This window comes from Cercospora kikuchii (genome assembly GCF_019650295.1).
Source record: "Cercospora kikuchii DNA, contig_00002, whole genome shotgun sequence".
In the NCBI taxonomy this organism is placed as follows: domain Eukaryota; kingdom Fungi; phylum Ascomycota; class Dothideomycetes; order Mycosphaerellales; family Mycosphaerellaceae; genus Cercospora; species Cercospora kikuchii.
The window spans coordinates 4,852,475-4,875,058 of NW_025408583.1; the positions used below are offsets into that span (position 1 = coordinate 4,852,475).

A 22,584-nucleotide genomic window follows, 5' to 3' on the forward strand; every position below is an offset into this window, starting at 1 on the left:
CTAGTGTTCTGACGGCGACTACTTCGAAAGTTGACTACTATCGCCCATCGTAGCCTACTACACGACACCGACTACCTTACCGAAGCAGACTTCGCGCCGTAGAGCTTGAGGCGTGTCAATTCGGATCGTCAATTTCGGACTGTAGTCAGCCTCGCTCTACTTCGAATCTCCTTTAAATCACGGCGACCAGAATGACACTCCTTTCCAACGTGATCTTGGTGAGCTCTTGGCTGAGTGAGGTCGTGAGGGTAGCATTCTGATAAGCCCGCAAAGTGAGCGTTCAGTTGTTTCATGCTCACTCGCGTTACTCGTTGACGTGCATCAGCGCTTCCCATCAACACTTGAGCTGCGCCAGACGCAACCTCGACAACACCACCTACCGAGTCTGCGAGTGATAACCACCTCCAATCACCACCCAACACCTGCAACATGAGCAGGAGTTTCTCCACCATCCCGCCGGATGGTCCTCACGCTGTGCACCTTCAGCACGCCATTATGGCGTTCACGAATGTCCCCGGCCGCATGGGGCTCTTCTGGCAGTGCGTAACCGACACGAACGTCGCCGCCCTCACCCAAATTTGTCGCTTTTTAGTGGCAGAAATGCTTGCGCCACCAAGTAAAGCGAAGCTCTGCAAGGCCATCGGCATCCTGGTCGATGAGCAAATCCGCCCGGACCACGAGCAGTTGGCCGAAAGGCTGATGAACCAGCGTCTTGAGACTCTTCAAAGCGTCTACGATCCCGAAGTATACAACCTGGATGCACACAGTAAGTCGCAAGTGTTGATAAGCATGACCGCAAGCACTGACACAACACAGCCTGCATGCCCTGTGCCAACGCCCGCCTGGGCCATGTAAGCTTCTCCGCTGATCTGCGTTATGGCGAATGACTGACAGGAAGTAACAGTGTGACATTGCAAGCCAATTGCCAGGCACCCATTGCACCAATTGTGTGTAAGTGCTGACTGCCTTTTCATCATATTTCGCCAAAGCCAAAATACTGACGATACCTCAGTTTTTGGCGCAAGAATTCGTGCGACTGTAACAGCGGCCTGACGGTACCCCTGATGGAGGCTCTTGTCGCACAGGCCGAAATGCGCCTTGGACAGCCACTTGGGCCGCCAAAAGATTACACTGCACTTGCTACAGACGAGCGTCAGCAGCATACGAGGGGCTTCTGCGAACGCCAATTTGGTGTCCACTTCGAGTGGCCACAAGCTCAGCCGCCTTCACCTCAGATGCCCCTCGCCATCCAGAATAACGCGCTTGGATTAGCTGGAAAAGACTTGCGAGAGAAAGTCAAGGCACGCAAGCAGCAGAAACAAGCTAAGCGCAAGGAGAATGCTACTATCTTTGGCAAGAACCAACGCAACGGTCAAGAGCTTGCTCGCAATACTGGAATCCCGACTGCCAAATATGGCCGGTCAAAGAAGCAGGCGACTGTTGCTATGCCTCTGAGTCGAGCGGACTCGTTAGCTACCGTGGAGGATAGACCACAGAAATTTGAGCCGGGCAAGCCAGTTGTCGCCCAGAAAGACGGTCCGGCTCCGAGCGTCGAGGAGCACGCCATGGCTTCAGAGGGGGCAGGTAAACGTAAGCTGGAATAAAGCAGACCAGCATTACCGCCTCATGCCCAGAATCCAAAGTCAACATTGGTGGGCGGTGACAACGATCCGAACCCACCATTAGAGACCAGGACTTCTTGCTTCACCACATTGCCCAGGCCGTGGGAAGGAAGACGAGCAGGTTACTTGAATCGTTGATGCGAGGGCCTTACAGATCGGCTGAGTTGACCGTGGCAACGACATGAGTGATACAGTGACATCAGCTTCTTCTGTTGTCCGCTGGGAACCATCGAAGGCGCTAGCGACCAAGATGGCTGAATGAGGCTGCGCCCTTTATCGTCGTGGAAGGCGCAGGAGCTCGTGTTGCATAGAACCATCCACCGAGGGTACTCAATAACAGCAAAGTTGACAATGCTTAATTTTCACACACGCCACTCTCCTGTACGCCTTTTTCCTTGCTGTGCGAGACATGTGCTGCATGTAAGTGTAAGTGCAAGTGCAAAGCTGAACGACGTGAGGTGAAGTCGTGATGTTCAGCGCGTGCCAAGCTTCGAACCCTGGTCTCGTGCTGTTCTTTCTTCCTTCTCGCATGCAACAATCTCGTTTGCTATTCTGCTGAGATTGAAGGAGAGAAATTGAGAGCCTGACGACATGTAGCAGAGATGTTGCGGTTGTGTTGCACACTTGGAATTACTTGGAGACTCCGAAATGCAGACGAAACCTCAAATTGAAGCACCATCTCCAGACAACGTCGAGCAACGGCAACAAGACCAACAAATACTCATTTCATCAACCTCGCCCATCCTTCCTCATCTACCCCACAACATCCGCACAGCACTCCAACCAGTCCCCACCTTCGCCCACTCAAGCGGTACATTCCTCTCCTGCTCTCTCTCAAAAAACATCTGCCATTCTCCCTCTTATACTTCCAACTCCTTGGATTCCCACAAAAAAATACCCACTTATATTTGCTTCTACATAGTCACAATCCGCCTCCACCCCTCCTCAACACGCCTGCTATCCGCGGCGAGCAATCACTTCTCACCTGCTCGACTGCGCACCGCTTCGAACGAATTATGAATTTTCCTTCGAAAGAAGTTGAAATTGTCGCCTCATGAGAGTTTGTTCTGTTATATGAATTCTGTGTTTGCGCCGGGGTCGGATGAGGACGCGGGAGGGGTTTGGGAGTCTATTTGTAGGCCCTCCAGTACGAGGATCGCACAAACCAGCGTCTTACCCGAAAGCCTGAGTAGTGCTATAATTTACAACCAGCTCGTTGCCCGTTTTGAAGCACTACAATTGGTAACGTATTAGCAAACGACCACAAGTCACAATCCCCTTCGTGTGGAATAAATGCGATATGCGAGCAAGAACCGACCTGCCAAAGATTGCCGACCGACTCATCAAGCCCAGGTGCGAAGACTGAATTAACGTAGCAGAAAACACTCTCGTGGGGTTGAAGCTTCAATTTGTTGCGAAGAAATCTGACCACTCGCTCAAACCGATGGTCAGCGGAGCAGGAGAAGCGTGGAGCGCTTAGAGCAGGCGTGTTTGGAAGCGGACTCAGCCGTACAGTCACTGGATACCAACACGATCAACAACATTTCTCCAACAGATCCAAGGCGTAATTAGGTGAGATGCGGTCAAGTCGTACCTCTCGAGACCGCGAAGTTGCCAGCTGCCTGGAGTACCGCATGAGCATCTCGTGGCAAACGATCAAGAACCGCAGATGCGGCCAAAGTCAGTGGTTGCTCATCAATTGAGGACGAATCTTGAGGCTGGGCCGCATCTGTGGGGGCTGCCTGCATTTTTGTCGTTTTCGATTGCGATATGTTGAATTGCATCTCGCAGTTCTTGCGCCTGGCTCCCGGTGCCAAGATCTTGGCCCCAGACATCGATCCTGCCTGGCACAGCATCGCAGCGATCGCAACTCTATACAGCTCATTGTTCATGCACGTTGTCGGCGCGGACAGAGCGCCGCATGCCTGCGTGCGCCTCAATTGGGACTAGGTATCCGCCTTCTGTGCCGCATGGACTACCCGCCGATGGGTTAAAACGTCAATCCGTCAGCAGTCGATCTCTCCACGATGCTGACAACTCGTCCATTTGATCTGCCAGTCCTTCGTGGCGATGTCATCCGAATCTGCCCGCAAACGACGTCGACTAGAAGCTGAGACACTCCGGAACGGCACCGTAGCACCAATGCCGTGCGAGTACTGCCACAAGCATGCCAAGACGTGCATCGTACCCAGATACGTTTTCAGCGAAGCGAGCTCACCTTCCACGCGCTGTACTGAATGTATACGCCGTGGTCGTGAGTGCGTGACCGCTGTGTGGAGAACGAAAGATCAAACCCGGCAGCGTACCTTGAACGAACTCGATGCCTCGCTGGAAGAGCTTTCGAGGATCACCGCGAAAATCGAGCAGCTGAGGAGGATACTCAGATTGACCGAGGAGTGCGCAGAGATCGCACCAACCACTTACCAGGAAGGCACTGAGGCTCAGGGGCGGGATTCACGGGAGACGGACTCGGGTTACCAGCCGCCCTCGTTGCCTTTCGAGGGACAAGCTCTACGACCGGCTGAAGATCTGGCATGGCTTTCAACGCTAGAATCATCTCAGTACGCGGTGTTTGGCACGGCAGTGGATCTTAGTGCCTCGGATTTCTAGTCGCAGAAGCCATATTGCGCTTGACTTGAGGACGCCTCGCTCTGATGATCAATACCCGTGTTGCATTATCGAGTCTGCACCGCAATTGACTATCTGCGGACTACCAATACTTGGGCATTATCCGTGTTCAGCCACCTCAAACAGTAATATCATCCTCTGCATGCACCCCATCACGCAACTGTCGCGGCTGCCTCAATGACAAATGACAGCGCAAAGGTGTTGAAATCTTTGAAGGCTTCACCAGTGTCGTATGCGACTTTTGAGCGCAGGAATTGAGGGAATCCTTCTTCGGGCACAATCGTGCGAAACTCCTCGATGACAGAGATCCACGCATCGAGGGGAACCTCACTCAGTGCAACCCCGTCAAAAAGATCGAACTGGAGGAAGAGAGTGCCGCGGTCATTCCTGGCTTCGGCCAAGGAGCTATCAAAACCGCCGGCATAGCCTTCGGTGAAGCCATCTTTCATCTGCTGGGTGACTTGGTCCACCAGTGCCTGGTCGTAGACTGTGTCGGGAGCCACAACCTCCAACGTTTCCGTAACAAAGATGGTGCCGTCAGGGAAATTTGCCAGATACTCGTCGCCTTCATCACGGAGCTTCAGACCAGGAATGGGCTCTGGGCTCTCGAAAGGTGCAGTGCACGCGAAGCTGCTGAAGCTGATGAACAGTAGCGCTATAGCGGTGGCACTGTGTGTGAAATGCATCCTGTCGAAAATATGGTGGTGCTATAGAGATGTGCTTGGCTAAAGGGTAGTTAGTGGCAGTCGGTCAAAGTCGCTGGAGGATGCAATTCACCGGTTAAATCTGGGATATGATTCCGTTTGCACAGGAAGTCAGTGAAGCCTGATGTTTTTGCTATGAGAAGCCGTCCAGTTCTTTGGTTTTTATAATGATAGGTCACGTCACCGATATCCAGCGCTCTCATTTAGCGCGTTGGAGACGATCACGGATGTCTGCAGATCTACGTGAACGTTCACGTGAACTTGTGAACGACTACGAACGCTAGTACCAACTTGCATCAGAGGGGCATGGTGGACAGCAGCCTTGCATCCGCCCTCCCCTCTTTAGCGGCCGCCAATGAGATCCCAGATCCATCAATACAACAGGGCAAGCCGACTGTTGTAGCCTTCGACCTAATTGACAATGACATCGTTGCTGGTGAGAGCTGCAATGATCACCTAGTGGTGAGCTTGAAAAACCAGTGGAGACTAGTCAACGCAACAGGAAGGACCTTGTATGCCAACACGGCTTGTGACCACTATTCGGTTTCAATCTTCATCATCACTCCCGAAAATCGCCCTGAACACGTCTTCTCCGGGCCGACTTCCTTCCAAGGCCTCATTCTTCTCCACGTCGACTTGCGCTCTCACATTCCCACTCGCTGGTCCGGTCTCTTGACGCTCATCTTTCCCACCTTCCGTTCCTCTCGACACAAATTTCCCAGCATCCCTCATCATCCTCTCCAGACTGACCTTACTCACCAAGTCCAGCCTCTCAGCCTTCTCCATTGCCTCCGCAGCATCTTCCGCGGCTGAGCTCCCCGCCGCAACGTTTGCCGGCGGCCGAACATTGAATCGTTTGCAGAGCAATCGTGTTGGATAGAACTGTTCACGTTTCCTTGTCAAGGGACCATACATTCCCATTCTCGCCGCTTTGACCGCGGGATCTTCCTCTTTCGCTGACGCGGACTGCGAAGCAGAATCCGGGGCATCAGATGCAAGTTTCGGCGTAGCAGAACCTGAAGTGAACCGACTCGCCATGTATCCCGAAACAGGTTTGAAAATCTCCGCAGCTTCGGCGAATTCTCGCAATTCATTGGCCCATTCTTCCAGACTGGTGCCTGTAGCTCGCGAAGGAAGGGAGTTTTGCTGGCCGGTGGATAATTCGAGAAAGTACTTGTATCGTTCTCGCTTCTCAGGATCTTCGCTGTAGGGCATCCAGCCTGTTTTACCGCGGGCGAGAGCTGCGACGGCAGTCTCTTTGCTGAGGTCAGGAACCAGATCCCAGAGAGTTCGATGCTTTTCGGCTTCACTCTGGGTGTATCCTTCGGGAGCCTTTTCACTTAGTGCGGCTGGAAGGTCATTACGGCCACTGGCGGAGGCGAGCTTGTCGCGCTGTGCTGGGGTAATGAAGTCGAAGATGGATTTGGAGGGCAGTTGCTGCTCTCCTAGCAGTTCGGCACGCCCTTTCGCGTCTAGGGTAGAAGCCTTTGCAGCATCCGCGGTCGACATATACGGCGTACTGGATGAGGCAGAGGACTGTAATGCTGGCTTCCAGCCTGGTGGTACCTCAGGAGGTGGATATTTGTTTTCGCTTATGGTCAAGGCAGCGGCCGCAAGCACGAAGCCGTCCAGAGGTAAACGTCCATCGTGACATTTGCGAAAGTTGTTGACATTGGTCGAACGCTGGACGAGCTTCTTGGAGGGCTGAAATGTCGGCTTGATGACGTTCGGGTTGGCATTGCTTGCGACCAGGCCTCCTTTCTTCTTCTTTTGCCCAATGATGCGGTTGTAGCTGATACTCGGTCCGACAGCGTAGGGATCTTCGTCATCCTCGCCATCATCGTTGAGGACGCCCACGCCGAAGCCTGATTTCTTGAGTGGCTTCGGTTTCCGTCCGATCTTGGACCGGCTCAAGATCCGAGAGTCTTCTCCACTGTCCTCATCGTCATCTTTGGCAGTCGAGTCTTCCCGAAGCTTGCCTTCGCCCTCGAAGCCCAGTCCTTTCTTGTCCGTCTTGCGCACCAGCGAGATCATGCGCGTGTTCTCTGGAGCAAACAAGTGCATCTCGCCCGTCTTGTCGCCTTGTGCGCGTCTCTTGACTTTGGGACCAATCCCTTGACCTTGCCGCCAGCCCATTCGTTGAAGCAATTTGACGCCTTTGGTCTCGCCTGTGTTTTTGAAGAAGTCAGAGAACATGCCACCAGCACTCCCATCCTGACCACCAGTGCCCAGCCCAGCGAAGGATCCTTGTGTTTCTAGCTTTGTCGCCTCTGCCTGCTCAGCCAGATCTTCCTCATCCATGAAGTCTTCGGCGCGTTGCTGCTTCGCATCTTTGCTGTCCTTGGCGCGATTGGATCGCGAAGACACGAACGTGCTCGGCGTCCATCCTTCCTTGGAGCCTACAGTGTTGAAGTAACTGAAGATCTCGTTAGCCAGAGGGGCTTCCGTATAAGAACAGCTCCGACTCACCCTGCACTGAAGCCACCGGTAAAGGCACCATGCAGCCTTTTTCTGCCCCTCTCATCAGTCACCTCTTGCTTCCAGATGGGCACATAGCTGCCATCGTCTCTCGTCTGCTCATCGTAGGGCGGTAGCGGGGTGCCGTATAGTGCATATGGGGCGTGGCTCGGGGGAGTATCGCGGTCTTCGAAGGCGGCTCTGGAGCGCTTAGAGGACATGTCTTAGTCTGCATTCACATGGCCAGCACATTGAGACGGTCTGTACGGGCGGAATGACGCGTGCGCGGCGACCTACCTAGCTCCACTGTGGCTTTCTTTCACATGCTGCGCGGAGGGAGAGAGTTGCGGTAATGGTGAGATGGTGCGGGAGTGGTGGACGAGTGCCGAATCCTTCCTTCACGGCTGCAGAAGCGAGGCGGGATGTTTGCTGTGCGAGGGATGACGCTGTATGCAAAGCGGTGCTACAATTGGCAATTCTAGAATTCGACGGCACGGTCCACTGCCGGCTCAGGAAATGAAGAGCAGACGCAGGACGGGCAATGGTTGGTGGAGCGGATGATTGCTCCCCACTGCATCCACCTGGGAGGTCTCACTTGGCCGGGTGCTTCACTCGACACGAATACCATCTTCTACAACAGCATACCAACATACTCATCACGTGCTGGCCGCCGGGCGTGAGTGAATGAACGAGGGCGCGCGTGTCGTGCCGGCGTGAGATTCGACGGGCCAGTCAGCCGAAATTGGACGAGATTGAGCGTTGTGGTGGAGGGAGATATCTTTGGTACACGCCGCTCGGGAGTGGGCAGCAGCACGCGTGAACCCTCATCACAGCGCAAGCCACGCGAGACGACGCTCCCACGACCGACCAACGCCAACGCCTGCTTCCAGCCCACCGCATCGCATCATCGCTGGCCTGCCTGCCCGCACCGCACACCGCAGCACACACACCACATCCCACTGCGCAGCATCGATACCACCGCATGTCGCACACGTCACTGTCCGCCCACCTGCATCCATCGGCGCCGCAGCACAGGGCGTGAGCGTGAGCCTCCGCCAGGTCAGGCCCACTGCTGCCCTGCCTGCATGAACCTGGCCACGCTACCCTAATAATTCCACCGCGTTTCAGCACCAGCAAGCACCAGCAGGTCCGCTAGCAGCAGCGCCAGGCACCACTCCGCCCACTCAGGCCATCCCGCGCCGTCAGCAGCAGCACCGACGCAGCCCGGCTCTGGGAGACTCCCGCACGCTACCACTGCCTCTACCTCCTCCTCCGACATGTCGGCAGCCGCGTCGCCAACTGCTGCCCTGTCTCGTCCAGCGACCACCACCTCTCCCCAGTCGAGGCCTGCTGCTTACTCCTCCGACCGTGAAGCTGCCCGCCTGCCCCATCGCACCCACTCCAACTCGCACCGTCCATCCGCCGGCCCTTCTTCGCCCCGCCGGTCAATGTCCACATCGCAAGCCTCGAACACGCCCGCATCGCACAGTCGTCAGCCCTCTGGCAACCTCGAAAAGGTCGCGCGCCACGATTACGAGCAGAGCAATGTAGCTCAACCCCATGCACCTCCCTCCTCCTCGTCGCGACGGAGCGACTCGCATGAGCCCGCCATGAACGGCACTGGTGCTCATCCGCAGCGGACCGATTCCCTACGAGCTCCTTCATCACACGCGCGGACGTCATCTCGCTACCATGATCAGCCCACACCCGCTCCCAGCGGAGGCAGCGACGCCCGGTCAGGACAGCAGCCGACCAACCTCAGGCGGAGGACTACACTGGATGCAGCTTCCGGGACCTGGGAACTTGGTAAAACAATTGGTGCAGGTAGCATGGGCAAGGTGAAGCTCGCCAGAAACAAGGAGACGGGTGAGCAGGTGGCCGTGAAGATTGTGCCGCGAAATAGCCAGGGCGAGGAGCACCGCACCCAGGCGGAGAGGGAGCGGGCAGAGCATAGCAAAGAAGTCCGCACCGCGCGAGAGGCTGCCATCGTCACCTTGGTCGACCATCCCTACATCTGCGGCATGCGGGACGTCGTCCATACAAACTACCACTGGTACATGCTTTTCGAATACGTCAACGGTGGTCAAATGCTCGATTATATCATATCGCATGGAAGACTTAAGGAGAAGCAGGCGCGCAAATTTGGCAGACAAATCGCAAGCGCTCTCGACTATTGTCACCGGAACAGCATCGTACACCGGGATTTGAAGATTGAGAACATCCTCATCAGTAAGACGGGGGATATCAAGATCATCGATTTTGGTCTCTCCAATCTGTTTTCTCCTAAGAGCACTCTCAAAACCTTCTGTGGAAGTTTATATTTTGCGGCTCCGGAGCTGTTACAAGCGAAACAATATACTGGCCCCGAGGTGGATGTGTGGAGTTTTGGAATTGTTTTATACGTGCTCGTCTGTGGCAAGGTACCATTTGACGATCAGAGTATGCCGCAATTGCATGCCAAGATTAAAAAGGGCTTCGTCGAGTATCCACCTTGGCTGAGTAACGGTAAGCGAGGAGATGTATCGAAGCTTGCACCTACTGACGATTCGCAGAATGCCGAGGATTGATTGCGCGAATGCTGACTACAAACCCTCTGGAACGTGCATCACTGCAGGAGATCATGACACATCCCTGGATGACCAAAGGATTTAATGGACCTCCGGAGAACTACCTGCCCGAGCGGAAGCCCTTGATCCTGCCCCTTGATCCGGCTGTCATTGACAAAATGACGGGCTTCGACTTTGGCACGGCAGAGCACATCACCACGCAGCTGACCAAGGTTGTGGAATCGGCAGACTACCAGAACGCGATCAAGATGCAACGTCAACGTGCTGCCGCTCCGCCACCAGAGACCGACCAAAGGCGAGGCGTCTTCAATTTCTATAAAAGGAGAAGCTCAACCACTAGTAGGGACACCCTGAATACACCATCGGCTGAGGCGATTCAGGTGGGCTCAGATCCTTTGAACGCATTCCACCCCTTGATATCTGTATATCATTTGGCGCAGGAGAAGATCGAACGAGAGGCAAAGGAGAAAAATCCTGGTGCCCTTTCTATGCCGCATGTAGCGGGAGAGAAGCCTCTCGGCATGGTGGATCTACCCGCGCCTGCGCCTGCACATACTAACTCTTCTGCATACGAGATGGCCGGCGAGAAACCTACTGGTGGGCGATCGCGGCCCCGCGCACGTACGCATGGAGAGGATGAGGTAACTCAGGATATGCGGAATATTCATCCTACTGCCACATCGACATCGCAGCACCCGACGATCGTCGAACCGGAGAAGCCGCCTCATAACCGCAAGGAGAGTGTCGCTGGTGGTCTGCTTAGGAGGTTCAGCAAACGCGAAAGGTCTGAGAGGCCCAACCACCCACCTTCATCGCTGGACAGGTACAACAGCGAGACACCGAGAAAGAGCTTCAGCATGCGACGCACGCGGGATCGTAGTCAGAATCGTGAAGCTAGTCAAACACGGGAAGGAGTGCGACCGGAGACCGCCGCAAGCAAACAGAGTGACCTATTGGTGCCGCCAGGTGCCGCCGCCGCTGCCGCTGGTGATGCCACGAACGAGAAGACGCCGCCACCTTCGACCACGCCTTCCAAACGGAGTCATGGGCTCGGACGATCTGTCAGTGTCAACTCGAGCGACATCCGAAGACGCCTGACGAAACGCGGCGCGTCCGAAGGATCATCTAAACGTCCACCGTTGATATCCACGGGAAGCTCGGAGAACCGTAAAGTGTCGTTCGATCAGACCAGTAGCATACGGGAGGCCCAGTCTGACGCCGAAGGACCAGCAAAGCCAACGAGTGCTTTTGCTACTCGGGCAAGATCTCTAGGACATTCTCGGAAAGAGAGCATGCAGGTTCGCAGGGCGAGACGCGAGCAGGCTCGGAATGGCCAGGCAGACCTGCCCGAGGAGACCGATGCGGAGTTGATGGACGAAGTTGACACCAAGAATGGCAGTGGAAGTCCGAACATGAAACCTGTCTACTTGAAGGGATTGTTCAGCGTCAGCACGACCAGCAGCAAGCCCCTGAACTTCATACGCGCGGACCTGATACGAGTATTGCAAGAGCTGGGCGTCGAGTATAGAGAAGTTAAAGGTGGCTTCTCTTGTAAACATGCCCCCAGCATTGTTCCGAAGACCGGACCTGAGGAAGCGGCACCAGCGCCACTCACGCCTCCTGTGGACACCCATCACAAACGCAAAATTAGCTTCGGAGGCTTCCGATCCCAACAACAACAGTCTGCAGAGGCCGGTGGCGAGCCATCGAAAACACCCCGCAAGAAGCCCAGCTACACAACTGGCGCCTCGGAGGAAGACAGCGAGGAGGATCCCCCAACCAGCCACCCTCGAGCATCAGCTCAACAGCGTGCCGCAGGAGAAACGAGCACGCACGTACAAAACGATTTTGGCGAAGGGCTGGCTCTGAAGTTCGAAATCTTTGTTGTCAAAGTTCCATTGCTAAGCTTACACGGAATCCAATTCAAGAAAGTGGACGGTGGCACATGGCAATACAAAAATATGGCGCAGAAGATATTGAACGAATTGAGGCTGTAAAGGAATGGAACGCCAATTGCATCCGATGGGACCTCGAGGTCGTAGAATGAAAGATTATGGGAAAGGAAATCGATATATGGGACTTTCTTCTTTTCTGGTAATAAGGATCGATCGAATGCATTGAGCAGCAGCTTGCATGAGCGGGTCTTGTTTTGAAAGTTGCTGCTTGCCGAGGAGTTCAAAGTCGATTCGGGCAAGAGAGTACAAACTTCTTTTTATTATTCCTTGTTTTAAGTCGAGCGAGAGAGACAAAGAGAGAGAAAGAGAGTGGGAGAGAGAAGCATGCATGCATAATTGACTGATAGACCGCGATTGTATTGTGGTGGTCTGATTTTTCACCTTGTTAGTTCTGTTTCGTCTCTCATTCTCCTCGACCCAAAGAGATGCTTCTCGGCCCCTCTTTGCACAGGCTGCCTCAAGCCTTTCCCACTCCCATCACCTTCTCCTTCAATCCCACATTCTCTGACCCTTCCTCCCCATCCACAGGCGCCAAATTCCCCTTCGCAGGCCCCATTAGATTTTTGCCTTCTTTACTGAATCTACTACCATGCACGGGACAATCCCAACTCTTTTCTGTTGGATTCCAGCATACGATGCCTTGCATATGTGGGCATAGAGCTGAGAATTTATGGACTGTGTCACTTCCGTCGTCTTCTTTGTAGACTGCGATGGGGCTTTTGGTTTTGGGGTTTAGAACTCCGCCTGAGCCGGGAGGGAGAGAAGCGAGGTCTTCGATGTCGGAGGTTAGATGGCGTTTGTATTGGGCGTTGATTTGGAGGTCGTGAGAGAGGATTTTGGAGGCGGATTTTAGGAGGCTGGAGATGCGGGTGGGTTTGTAGAGAGGGGTCCAGGGGTGGGCTATGCGAATAGCGTTAGTAATTGGAGAGGAGTGTGGGATGAAGGGAAGGGGATAGGTTTACTTTTTCCTTCGATTTCGGAAGCGATGATCTCGCCTGCTATTACGCCGTGGGTGAGGCCGTTGCCGGAGTCGCCTGTTATGATGTAGGTGTGTTGAGTTCCTGGGTCGAGACCGATGAAGGCCATGTAGTCTGCTGGTTCGAAGACTTGGCCTGACCAGGCGTAGTCGACTGAGCCGGCTTTGGTGAAGCGTTCACGAACCCAGGTTTCGAGTTCTTGGAAGCGGCCTGGAAAGGCATTGTGTTGGGTTAGTTTGAATGTGTTGGAGAAGCTGATCAACGCGATGATGGTGATACTGACCTTCTGGATCTTCCTGTCCGACTTTGTGGTCACAGCCGCCAATGACGATGTAGTCATTCTCAGCATCAGCTTCAGTGAGACGGATGTATTTGTAGGACTCGGCCAAGTCGTAAAGGAGAATGTCTTCGACGTATCCCTGTGGATGGTGGTCAGCAGGAGTCTTCATGCTGCCTCAGTCGTTGTTCTGGGCATACCTTTGGAACTTTGATGGCAAGAGCATATGTCCTCATGTACTCCATCTCAGCGATGACACTGAGCTTCTGTAGTGGCACACACGTTGCCATGACCACATCTTTAGCAGTCACAGTGTGTCCCTCGTATGTCTTGACTTCGACAGAGGTCTTGCTGCCAATGGACCCGATACTGAAGCCTTTCTCCTGAGTGTCCGAGACCCGAGTCTGCGTGTAGCATCTGAAGTTGTGCTGCTTGCCCAGGAATTTGAGCAAAGCATTCACGTATTTTGTAGGATGGAAGGTGGCCTGGTCGCTGAAAATGGCTGCGTCTCGCTGATCGGGTTCGCCATCCCAGCCTTTGACTTTGTAGCCCTGCTCGAACTTGACATTGATGCCAAATTCCTGAGCCTTTTCCACTTCTTCCTTTAGCTCCTCAATCTCTTTGTAGTGATCTTTGGCTTGTTTGTCACGGTCATACTGGCTGACCTGGATTCCACGCAGCTTACGGTACTCGCAGTTGACGTGGTGTTTCTGAACCAATTCACCTACGCGATTGATCGCCCATTGGTGGCTCTCTGCGGCAATCTTAGCTCCAGATTTACCATGCTTGCTCGCGATATTCGAGTAGCCATCGTCGAGAGCACTGGCCAGATGTCCGGATGTTCTGCCTGTTTCTCCGCTCAATATATCGCGAGCTTCGAGCATGACTACATTGTAGCCACGTGTGACGAGCTCGTAGGCAGTCTGTACACCAGAGATTCCCGAGCCAACGACCACGACATCTGTCTCGAGGTCTTGATCGAGCTTCGAGAATTGGGGTCGATTTGAGTAGGGCTCAGTGCGCACCCAGACTGGCTCAGTAGCGCCAGAAGTGGCATCGAAGTAATTAGCTTTAGGCTGGGGAGGGTGCTCGAATCCTGCTGCTTGAGTAGCCATACTGCGCGATGTTGGTGGAACGATCTCTGCTTGAGCTGACTTTTGCCGTTGAATCAGAGTTGGCAGCCGAATAGTCGGCTTTGGCATGTGTGTCGACACTGAGCGATACCTGACAAATCGAGACACGGACTGAGATCTTGCCGTGAAGGAAAAACGAGAGAGCAGCATACTACTTCTCGGAAAAGAAGATGGTGAGCACTTGAGGGAAAGATGAGTGCTGGTGTGTCGCCAGCAGGACTAATTACCGTGTCATGATCGGCGCCTTGCGCATGTGAAGAACAAACAGCAACATGCATTGGTGACGACAAACCGCGCTCATGTCTGCGACGTTCTTCGCAACCGGAACAGTACAGGAAGTGCTGGGAGCTGCTTTCGCAATGAAACGAGGCGTGGCAGTGGCAGAAGAGGTGCATGTTGCTTTCCTGCCATCACAGCGGCATCACGATACGGTCGTGGTGACAGTTGCTGCCGCTCTCATTGGAAGTTGAGACCCTGTGCCATCCCAGTCCTTGTGCAACGCGAGCGCGATGAAGACGTGAAGTTGACGTTTATTTGTGCATATTGCCAAGACCGCAGACGGGGTTCCATGTCTGCGATGGTGAGATCAATCTTCAGTATGTATCCAGCATAGTGATCGACCACAAGGCACGGCGTTGGAACTTGAGAGCATGGTCTTGTACGTCGACAGTGTTCGCATGGACTGATGGTGTCGACGCTGAATGCTCGTTCTTGTCTCTTTGCCGTAGGTCGCGCTTCCTGGCCTGGTTCGAAGGACGGGAGCGCACCTTCTGCCTCGGAGATGGACTAATTCTCGCGCTGCCTGCTTGGATTGATGTAGCTGATGCTATATCGATTTGCTTTCGCTGCTGCTAGGGACGATACCAACATGCCAACATCCACCCCACATGCTTCCGTTGCACGGAACACCCGGCAAAGCTAGCCTGTTCGTTCGCTGGCGCGAACTCTCGCACTTCACTTGCTATCTCCCGACCCTTCTACCCGTTCAGGGCCTCGAAGGAGACCCCTCCACCTGTGACTTCACGGCGCCGAGGATGGAATATAATCAAGCAAGTCAGCATACAGCTTACGAGTCTTCTATCAACCTCTTCCTATTCGCTGGGCCAACATACAGCTGTCACTCGACATTGTCCTGTGCTGCTTTGCAAGCCACATGTGAGACTCAGCAGCTCTGGTGAACGACGTCACCTTGCCCGAATCATTGTTATTTTTCTACATCGAGAGACAATTCACCGTCCTCCGCCATCTATTGGCATCAATCAACAGTATGGTATTAACCACGCTTATGCTGTACGCTGCAGGCGCAGCCGTACTGGTCAGATCCATCTACTTGCTCTACCAAGCTTTATTCGGGCCATTAAAAGATATACCTGGCCCATTCCTGGCACGCTTCACTCGACTTTCATTTCTACGCAGCATCTATAGTGGGCAAGCCCATTGGGAAGAAATCGCATTACATCGAAAACATGCGAAAGATGGACAATTCTATGCTCCGGTTGTTCGCCTCGGTCCAAACATGTTCTCGATCACACGTCCGGAGAAGGCAGTGTATGGTATAGGGTCAAAGATGCCCAAGTCTAGCTGGTATGAAGGATGGAAACACCCGTAAGTGGATGAGCTGCGAGACCCCCCAGTCAGCTACATGTTCCCAGCACAAGCCATTGGACTGCGCAAAAATGATCGAAAACACTCCGAGGACGACAGAGATCATTCTGGCTTACAGTGATTGTAGATCCCCAGATCGATGGACTCTATTCCCAGATCGCAATATGCAGCGCCACGCAGAGACGCGACGCAAGTTCCAAAGCATGTATGCCATGTCAAGTCTTTTGCACTACGAGTCATACGTGGAGGCGGCGCAAGATATCTTCAACCAGAGGCTCGTCGAGATGTGTCAAGACGGCAGAACGGTCAACATGCATCACTGGCTCCAATGTTACGCTTTCGATGTGATTGCCAATATCACCTTCAGTCGTAGATTTGGTTTCCTGGACGCAGGGAAAGACATTGAGAACATGATGGCATCATTAGATGCCAATTTGATCTTCTCCTCTCTAGCTGGCGTGTACTCATGGGCATATCCATTCCTCTACAAGATTATGGAGAAAGTTCCTGGTTCAGGCGCGGCAGCACGGACCTACCTGATGAAATTCAACACGAAAATGATAGCAGAAAAGGAAGCTCAACGAGTTGCAGACAAGGAGGCCGGGAGAAGACATCAGCCAGAAGAAGGAACGCCGAGAGACTTCCTGAGCCTTGCAATGGACGCCGAAGAGGATCCGGACAAGAAGATGACCAAATACAATGTGTTCATGATCGGAATATCGAACATTATCGCCGGATCAGATACCACTGCTGTTTCGTTGAGCAGCGTTCTGTGGCACTTGATCGCGAACCCACACACTCTTCAACGCCTACGCGCCGAACTAGACCAAGCAATTCAAGATGGAAAAATGACCGCTGACCGCGTCTCCTTCAAACAAAGTCAAGAACTCACCTACTTCCAAGCCTGCATCAAAGAAGGTCTTCGCCTCTGCGCAGCCACTGGCTTACCGCTCTGGCGCGAAGTCCCAAAGGGCTCAGGAGGCATCGAGCTCTTCGGACACTACTTCCCCGAAGGCACCGAACTAGGCATCAATACCTGGGTCGCTCACTACGATGAAGATATCTGGGGTCCTGATGCAGCCCAATTCAGACCTGAAAGATGGGTTGAAAGTAGTGCTGAGAAATTGAAGGTTATGGACAGCATGTTTATGCCTTTTGGTCTGGGATCGCGAACTTGCATTGGGAGGCATATTTCGTTCTTGGAGATCAATAAGGTTGTGCCGATGATTGTTTCGAAGTTCGATTTTGAGCTGCTGGATAAGTCTGGCGTACTGGATACGGAGAATTATTGGTTTGTGAAGCCGAAGGACTTCCGGGTTGTTGTTAGACCACGGACGACATGAGCAGTTCTGACATCCACGACGTATACGTGGATCTTGGACGCTTGTCTCTTTGCGTCTACAGAGGATTATTCAGGTCTGAATCTGTTCGATGCTCCGAGCGCGGCAGAAGCAAGACTTCCAAACAAGCACGGCTCGATTACCTTGGCCTGATTACGAAACGCAACACAGCGGAGAGCCAATATCATGGTGCAAGATGGTTCGAGTATTGATCGCGCGTATACTATTCGGCTGACGTGGTCAACTCTGATCGGACTTGTACGCAATCCTATTCCAATTCATGTTCAATTCTGGCTTGACGACTTCTGAGAACTCAGGTCCTCTCGTACTACGAATCGAGTCGAATAATGCTCCTTTCCAATGGGAGCATGCCGAGCATTCAGATTTCAAGACGCAGTCTCAAGACCCGATCGGGTAGCTTGCTAAGAGCAACGGGAAGTTGTTTCATACGGGAAGTAGAGATGAGGTTGTGCTGAACGATTTGCACCACGAGTGAAAGTATTGTTATCAAAAGTCTACTCCAAGCCAATGCGCTGCTTCCCTTTGCATTCATTTACTGCTGCAGGACGAGACATTCTCCTCGCTCGTCCGGTCTCGCTCTCCATCATTAATCCCCTGCCCCATCCGCCATCTGATTTCGCAACTGCTCAGTGCGTCTGATCATCCTTCCCTCACCCATCTCAGCCCTACAAGCCATTACAAAGCAACGAGGGTTCTCAACCTGCCCAAAGCAGCATCAACATATCTAGTGCTTATCTCGAAAAGAAGACCTCTGTTCCACAGCTGACGAAGGAAGCTCGCCATGACGGCGATGGATCTCGTTTCTTTCGAGGCATCAACTTCCTGGAGACTCTACAGCTCGCTTCAGCAATCAGCCCTACAATGATCGTCGTCATCCATGATGAGCTAGCTGCCACGGCAAGCGAAGAGGAAGTGAAGGATTGAACGAGCGGTGCGAGACGATGATGATGGCATGATATGGATCTGTCAGCGTGAGACAAGGATACTGTCTAAAGAGTGCTGATGAGTTGAGCGGTGTGGTCGCTACATCTCGCTTGCAACGAGACGAAGGTGAACAAGTCGTCGCAAACCACCGCCACGCCCCTTCTCTCATCCCATCCCGTCTCATCACATCCCATCCCATTGTCAAGATACCTTTCGACGATACTCACCGCTCACCGCTCAATCGTCTAGACACGGCTCACAAATTTCTCCCCCCAAACCCTTCGAACCTACAAATTTCTCTCTTCAACCTCCCACCCCCACGCCCATCAAATCACATCCAACAATACCACCACATGTCCATTCCATTCCAACTCCCAACTTTCCAACCCTCACACAAAACTCTCTTCCCTCTACGAAAGTAAGTAAGTGCTCTTGAGCCACTCAGTCCCGTGACCATGCATCCTCTTCTATCAACCACTCGTAAGCGCCCGTGGCTGAGCCAACTCCGCACTCTAATTCGTTAACTCCCAACAACAGGTGTGCCACACAAAAAGTAATACCAAGTATCAAGTGGCCCGAAAGAATGGATCATCTGACCTCGCGTTCGTGAGGCTGGAGTAGTGTTCCAGCCTCAGTAGAACTAATTAAGGCCGCGGCGAAGAGGAGCCACACGACGGGCCGCGGACTTTGAGAGAATAGTAGTGTGTGTGAATGAACACGGGAGATGGCAGATTTCAAGGCACTCTGCCGCTATTGTGGGAGAAGTAGTAATCATCTGATCGACTTCAGTAGTCTGATTCAAGATAATGAGCGCAAGAGGTAGGACAACTGAGTGTGCAAGTTCGAAAGTCAACTCTCGCCGGCGTAGAACTTACCTCCATTTCTCGCAGATGACCCTCACCAGGATATCGCAACAGAGTAGACTATAACAGCTTTGTGAGCATATTTCTCCCGCGCTTGCAGTCGAATAAGCTTGAAACCAGACGGGCGAAAATTGTTTCGAAATGCCAACTTTTCCTTCGTGCAGTTCGTGCTGAGAAGCAGTCGTCAGCAATCTAGGCGCCAAAAAGCCTCAATCTAGGAATATTAGGAAAAGAGGGTAATGAGAGTCTAGACCCGGATGCGGTTCACGCGACAATATGCAACAACACGAGGCGTTTGTTTGCTTCCTTTTCCCTTCTTCGCATGAAACGTTTCATGCATGTCAGAACTGTGGCGTGGGCTGTCAATTCTTGCTGAAGCTGAATTCGGGAACCTTGTCAAGCCTCGAAGCGGCCGACTTTCTGGATGTGGCATATTGCAGATCAAATATGCAAAAGCTAGTTGCCAACTTGCGACGAATGTGGTGCGCCCGTGAGTGGCAAACAAGCTGGAAAGCTGAAAGTCTAACGTTGATAGTAAGAGGGCCGCGCCACGAACGCGTCGCGGCATTTAGATACCCTGATCAGCAGTGCAGCCTAGCGGCAGCGAAAATGTGTGCATGTGCAGAAAGCAAGATTTCGGGCGATCAGGAAGTAAAGAGAGCACGGGGGCAATACGAGGTGTTGGAGTGGATGGATGCATTTGCTTGATGATACATACGCTACTACGCTCTTTCATCGCGTGTGGTGGTATGTATATGTGATCTGCTGCTTGCATCGCTTCGCGCCGTCTTAGCCGTTGAGTGCAGCGCTGATGCGGCTGCCTCCGAATTGTGCCGCGATTCGTAGACCTTGTGATCCCATTGGAAAGTAGCTCACGAGGTACCAGACTAAAGCGACGATCTGGACGATTGATGTGAATAGTGTCAAGATGGTGCTGCGGAGCTGTGCGAAGTGAATGTGTCAGCGACGAGTATTCGAGTGAGCCGTCCGGAACGCAGCATAGCCAATGAAGGGAGTTGCAGCGATCAATAGCAGGCATGATAGAGTGCTCGCGTTCATGGCGAAGTAGGGAAGGGGTGTGAGATAGGGCAGGCGAGTAGGATAAGAAGGTCGAGCGGGATGGTGCGGGAGGGTGCAGGGTCTGGTCAGGTTGGAGGCTAGCGCCACAAGTCGACAGTAGTTCGACCGCATGATCGACATCGCATCCGCGCAACAAAGATATTGTTGATGACGCAAAGACGTCCTGGATGTGGTTGTTGTGGTGGTGTGGCGACGGGCGTATAATCTCCGGAGAACGGCACCCGGAAAGAAAAGCAGGACTTACTCCGACCGCAAAGTACAGCGTCAGCGCTATGCTGCCGAAGTAGGTGGCTGTGAATGGTAATCGTTCTTGGGAGACCAGATGGCGCACTGTCGCGTTCGGTTAGCGAGCGCCTGATGGAGTGATGCCCATGCGCTCCGGCTGCAAGAGATGCGATTCCGCGAGGCAGGTACTCCGCGATACCACAGGCCCCCGTGTGCGCACTGTGATTGATCGCTCAAGCACGCGCACGCGACGAAAGCTGTGGCGGAGGGAGCAATAAACTTGGGACGATTGCTCACCATAGACCACTGGCCCCATCATGACCGCCCACGAGCCCAAGAAGAGGACTGAAGCCATCGTCCATCTGACCACGAGTTAGCGTGTTTTCATGCAGCAACATTATCGTGCTGTATGTGCGAGATGCGCTTGGTGCCGTTAGTATAGCCCGGCGGTCGAGCATTGCCAACAGAGTTGGGCGATACTCTTGCGCAACCAGGATGGAGTCCAGAATAGATGAACGAGGTGCAGGAGATCGACGTGAGCTTCAGAGCAGCTTCGCAGCGGGCGGCTGGAGGAGTGCTCGTTCGAGCTGCGGCAAGCACCCCAGATGCACTAAGCTGATGGTCAGGCGGGCGTATCCACAGTGCATAAGTGGCCGCGGCTCTGGCACACTGCGAACGCCCACCTCGTGGCTCGGATGGTGAATATTGATTCGATGCGTCAAGTGATGACGGCAGTGACGGTGTCGATACTTGGAAGAGTGTCGGCACTGCGGGACCGTCGTACACCCTCTCTCGCGAACGAGCAGGGGATGAGTTTTGCTGGGCATGGGGGAAGTGCTTGTAATGACGAAGATACCAAAGAGAGCGAGGTACGTACAGAATGGCAAACTTGCGCGGTCTCAGGCTGAGTATAGGCAGCAATGTGAAGCAAACGACGAATAAGGCAATGGCAGCGAGATTTAAGCCACCGAAAAGTAGGAGACGGTCCCATCGACTTACTGTGAGCACGAGTTAGCCATTGTCTCGGCTGGACTACCCGGCTGGCTATGGCTGGGCAAGCTTCGTGAATGACCGCGGAAAGCAGGCTAAGTGCAAGACCTGTGCGGCGCATGCACGTCGGAGTCTGATGCAGGAACTCCACTCGATCACACAGCAGGTTCTTGCAACGCGCCGGTGCAGCTGCAATATGCGATGCTGTGCATGGCCGAGACTGACTACGTGCGGTCCTTTGTGAGGGCGACATAGTGCCGGAGCGCCCCCACGCGGTGAGGTGCCTTGTGCTGTAGCAGTGCACAGCTGCAACGGGGCAGACGGGGCAGCGGTGCGAGAAGATGTTTGCCAGATGATGGGTGTGCAGTGATCATGACTTACGCGCAAACCACGCCTCTTCCTCTTCCCTTCGTGTCCGCGCGGGCAGTGGTGCGCCAGGCCCTTCGCCCTCCGTAGTAGGCAGCCTTACATAGCCTTCGCTTCCAAATGGATTAAGCTTCGATAGAGTGCCTAAGATTGGATTCTGCTGGCTCGTGTTGACGGGCTCTTCAGCGCGGCGTGACCAGCCCAGGCTGTTCATGCTGTCGCGGAACGAAGAGGAGGCCATGGCGATGAGGGTGTCGTAATGGACTCTGCGCGTCTTTGTGCAGTGCTCGTAGCGTGTTTGAGATTCGGTGGAGAGCTTGCGAGCTCTGAGCTAGGGTCGAACGGTGTACTTGAATGGCGAGATCAGCGGTATTGTGCTGCCTTGGGGGCGCAGCCGTGAATTGTGGAGAGCCGGCCGGTGGTGTGGGCGATGGTATGGCAACACTATGATGTGACTGGGCCGTCGAGGCAGCAAGATTGTGTTGTGGTGGTTGCTGGATGTTGGCGGATGGCGATGAGCCGTCGACGGCAGCTTGCACTTGCTGCTCCAGGAGGTGCACAGCACAGGTCGGGGACGGAAGCAGCAGGCTTGGCAGCACGTTTCGGTGTTTGCGAGCCGAACAGCACCACCCACGCTCGCAGCCCACTTGTGCTCGCAGCTCGCAGCGACAAAAAGAGGGCAGGCAGGGGCGTGACAGAGTTCGCGCTTGGTGCGCAGGGTGATGTGCATACCGATCCTGCTCGATTCCACTATGACGAATGGAGGTGGCAGCGAGCAGGTGGGTGCTCTCGCCCGAGCCGCGAGCGAGGCTACTGATGATCGGTTTCACCTCGCGCTCAAAGGGCTCCA

The 22,584-nt window shown here is 53.7% G+C and overlaps 7 protein-coding genes across 7 annotated transcripts; 3 read left to right on the forward strand and 4 right to left on the reverse strand.

Moving 5' to 3' along the window:
- Positions 1 to 429: 429 nt before the first annotated feature.
- Positions 430 to 1,604, forward strand: CKM354_000414800 (uncharacterized protein; the record flags this gene model as incomplete). The annotated part of the gene is made up of 4 exons (XM_044799376.1): positions 430 to 766; positions 817 to 851; positions 905 to 951; positions 1,013 to 1,604. 4 exons carry the CDS (start codon positions 430 to 432, stop codon positions 1,602 to 1,604), a joined length of 1,011 nt encoding a protein of 336 aa, XP_044655311.1.
- Positions 1,605 to 4,402: 2,798 nt separating this feature from the next.
- CKM354_000414900 (uncharacterized protein) lies at positions 4,403 to 4,936 on the reverse strand (the record flags this gene model as incomplete). Its single annotated transcript, XM_044799377.1, has 1 exon — positions 4,403 to 4,936. The coding sequence occupies one exon, from the start codon at positions 4,934 to 4,936 to the stop codon at positions 4,403 to 4,405; it is 534 nt and encodes a 177-aa protein (XP_044655312.1).
- A 564-nt stretch (positions 4,937 to 5,500) lies between these two features.
- CKM354_000415000 (uncharacterized protein) lies at positions 5,501 to 7,632 on the reverse strand (the record flags this gene model as incomplete). Its single annotated transcript, XM_044799378.1, has 2 exons — positions 5,501 to 7,370; positions 7,424 to 7,632. The coding sequence occupies 2 exons, from the start codon at positions 7,630 to 7,632 to the stop codon at positions 5,501 to 5,503; spliced, it is 2,079 nt and encodes a 692-aa protein (XP_044655313.1).
- A 1,056-nt stretch (positions 7,633 to 8,688) lies between these two features.
- On the forward strand, positions 8,689 to 11,975 carry CKM354_000415100 (uncharacterized protein; the record flags this gene model as incomplete). Its single annotated transcript, XM_044799379.1, has 2 exons — positions 8,689 to 9,916; positions 9,964 to 11,975. The coding sequence occupies 2 exons, from the start codon at positions 8,689 to 8,691 to the stop codon at positions 11,973 to 11,975; spliced, it is 3,240 nt and encodes a 1,079-aa protein (XP_044655314.1).
- Positions 11,976 to 12,390: 415 nt separating this feature from the next.
- On the reverse strand, positions 12,391 to 14,389 carry CKM354_000415200 (uncharacterized protein; the record flags this gene model as incomplete). Its single annotated transcript, XM_044799380.1, has 4 exons — positions 12,391 to 12,833; positions 12,896 to 13,120; positions 13,194 to 13,329; positions 13,388 to 14,389. The coding sequence occupies 4 exons, from the start codon at positions 14,387 to 14,389 to the stop codon at positions 12,391 to 12,393; spliced, it is 1,806 nt and encodes a 601-aa protein (XP_044655315.1).
- A 1,198-nt stretch (positions 14,390 to 15,587) lies between these two features.
- On the forward strand, positions 15,588 to 17,268 carry CKM354_000415300 (uncharacterized protein; the record flags this gene model as incomplete). The annotated part of the gene is made up of 2 exons (XM_044799381.1): positions 15,588 to 15,925; positions 16,053 to 17,268. 2 exons carry the CDS (start codon positions 15,588 to 15,590, stop codon positions 17,266 to 17,268), a joined length of 1,554 nt encoding a protein of 517 aa, XP_044655316.1.
- A 2,594-nt stretch (positions 17,269 to 19,862) lies between these two features.
- CKM354_000415400 (uncharacterized protein) lies at positions 19,863 to 21,975 on the reverse strand (the record flags this gene model as incomplete). The annotated part of the gene is made up of 5 exons (XM_044799382.1): positions 19,863 to 20,015; positions 20,398 to 20,483; positions 20,676 to 20,740; positions 21,256 to 21,376; positions 21,750 to 21,975. The coding sequence occupies 5 exons, from the start codon at positions 21,973 to 21,975 to the stop codon at positions 19,863 to 19,865; spliced, it is 651 nt and encodes a 216-aa protein (XP_044655317.1).
- Positions 21,976 to 22,584: the final 609 nt, after the last annotated feature.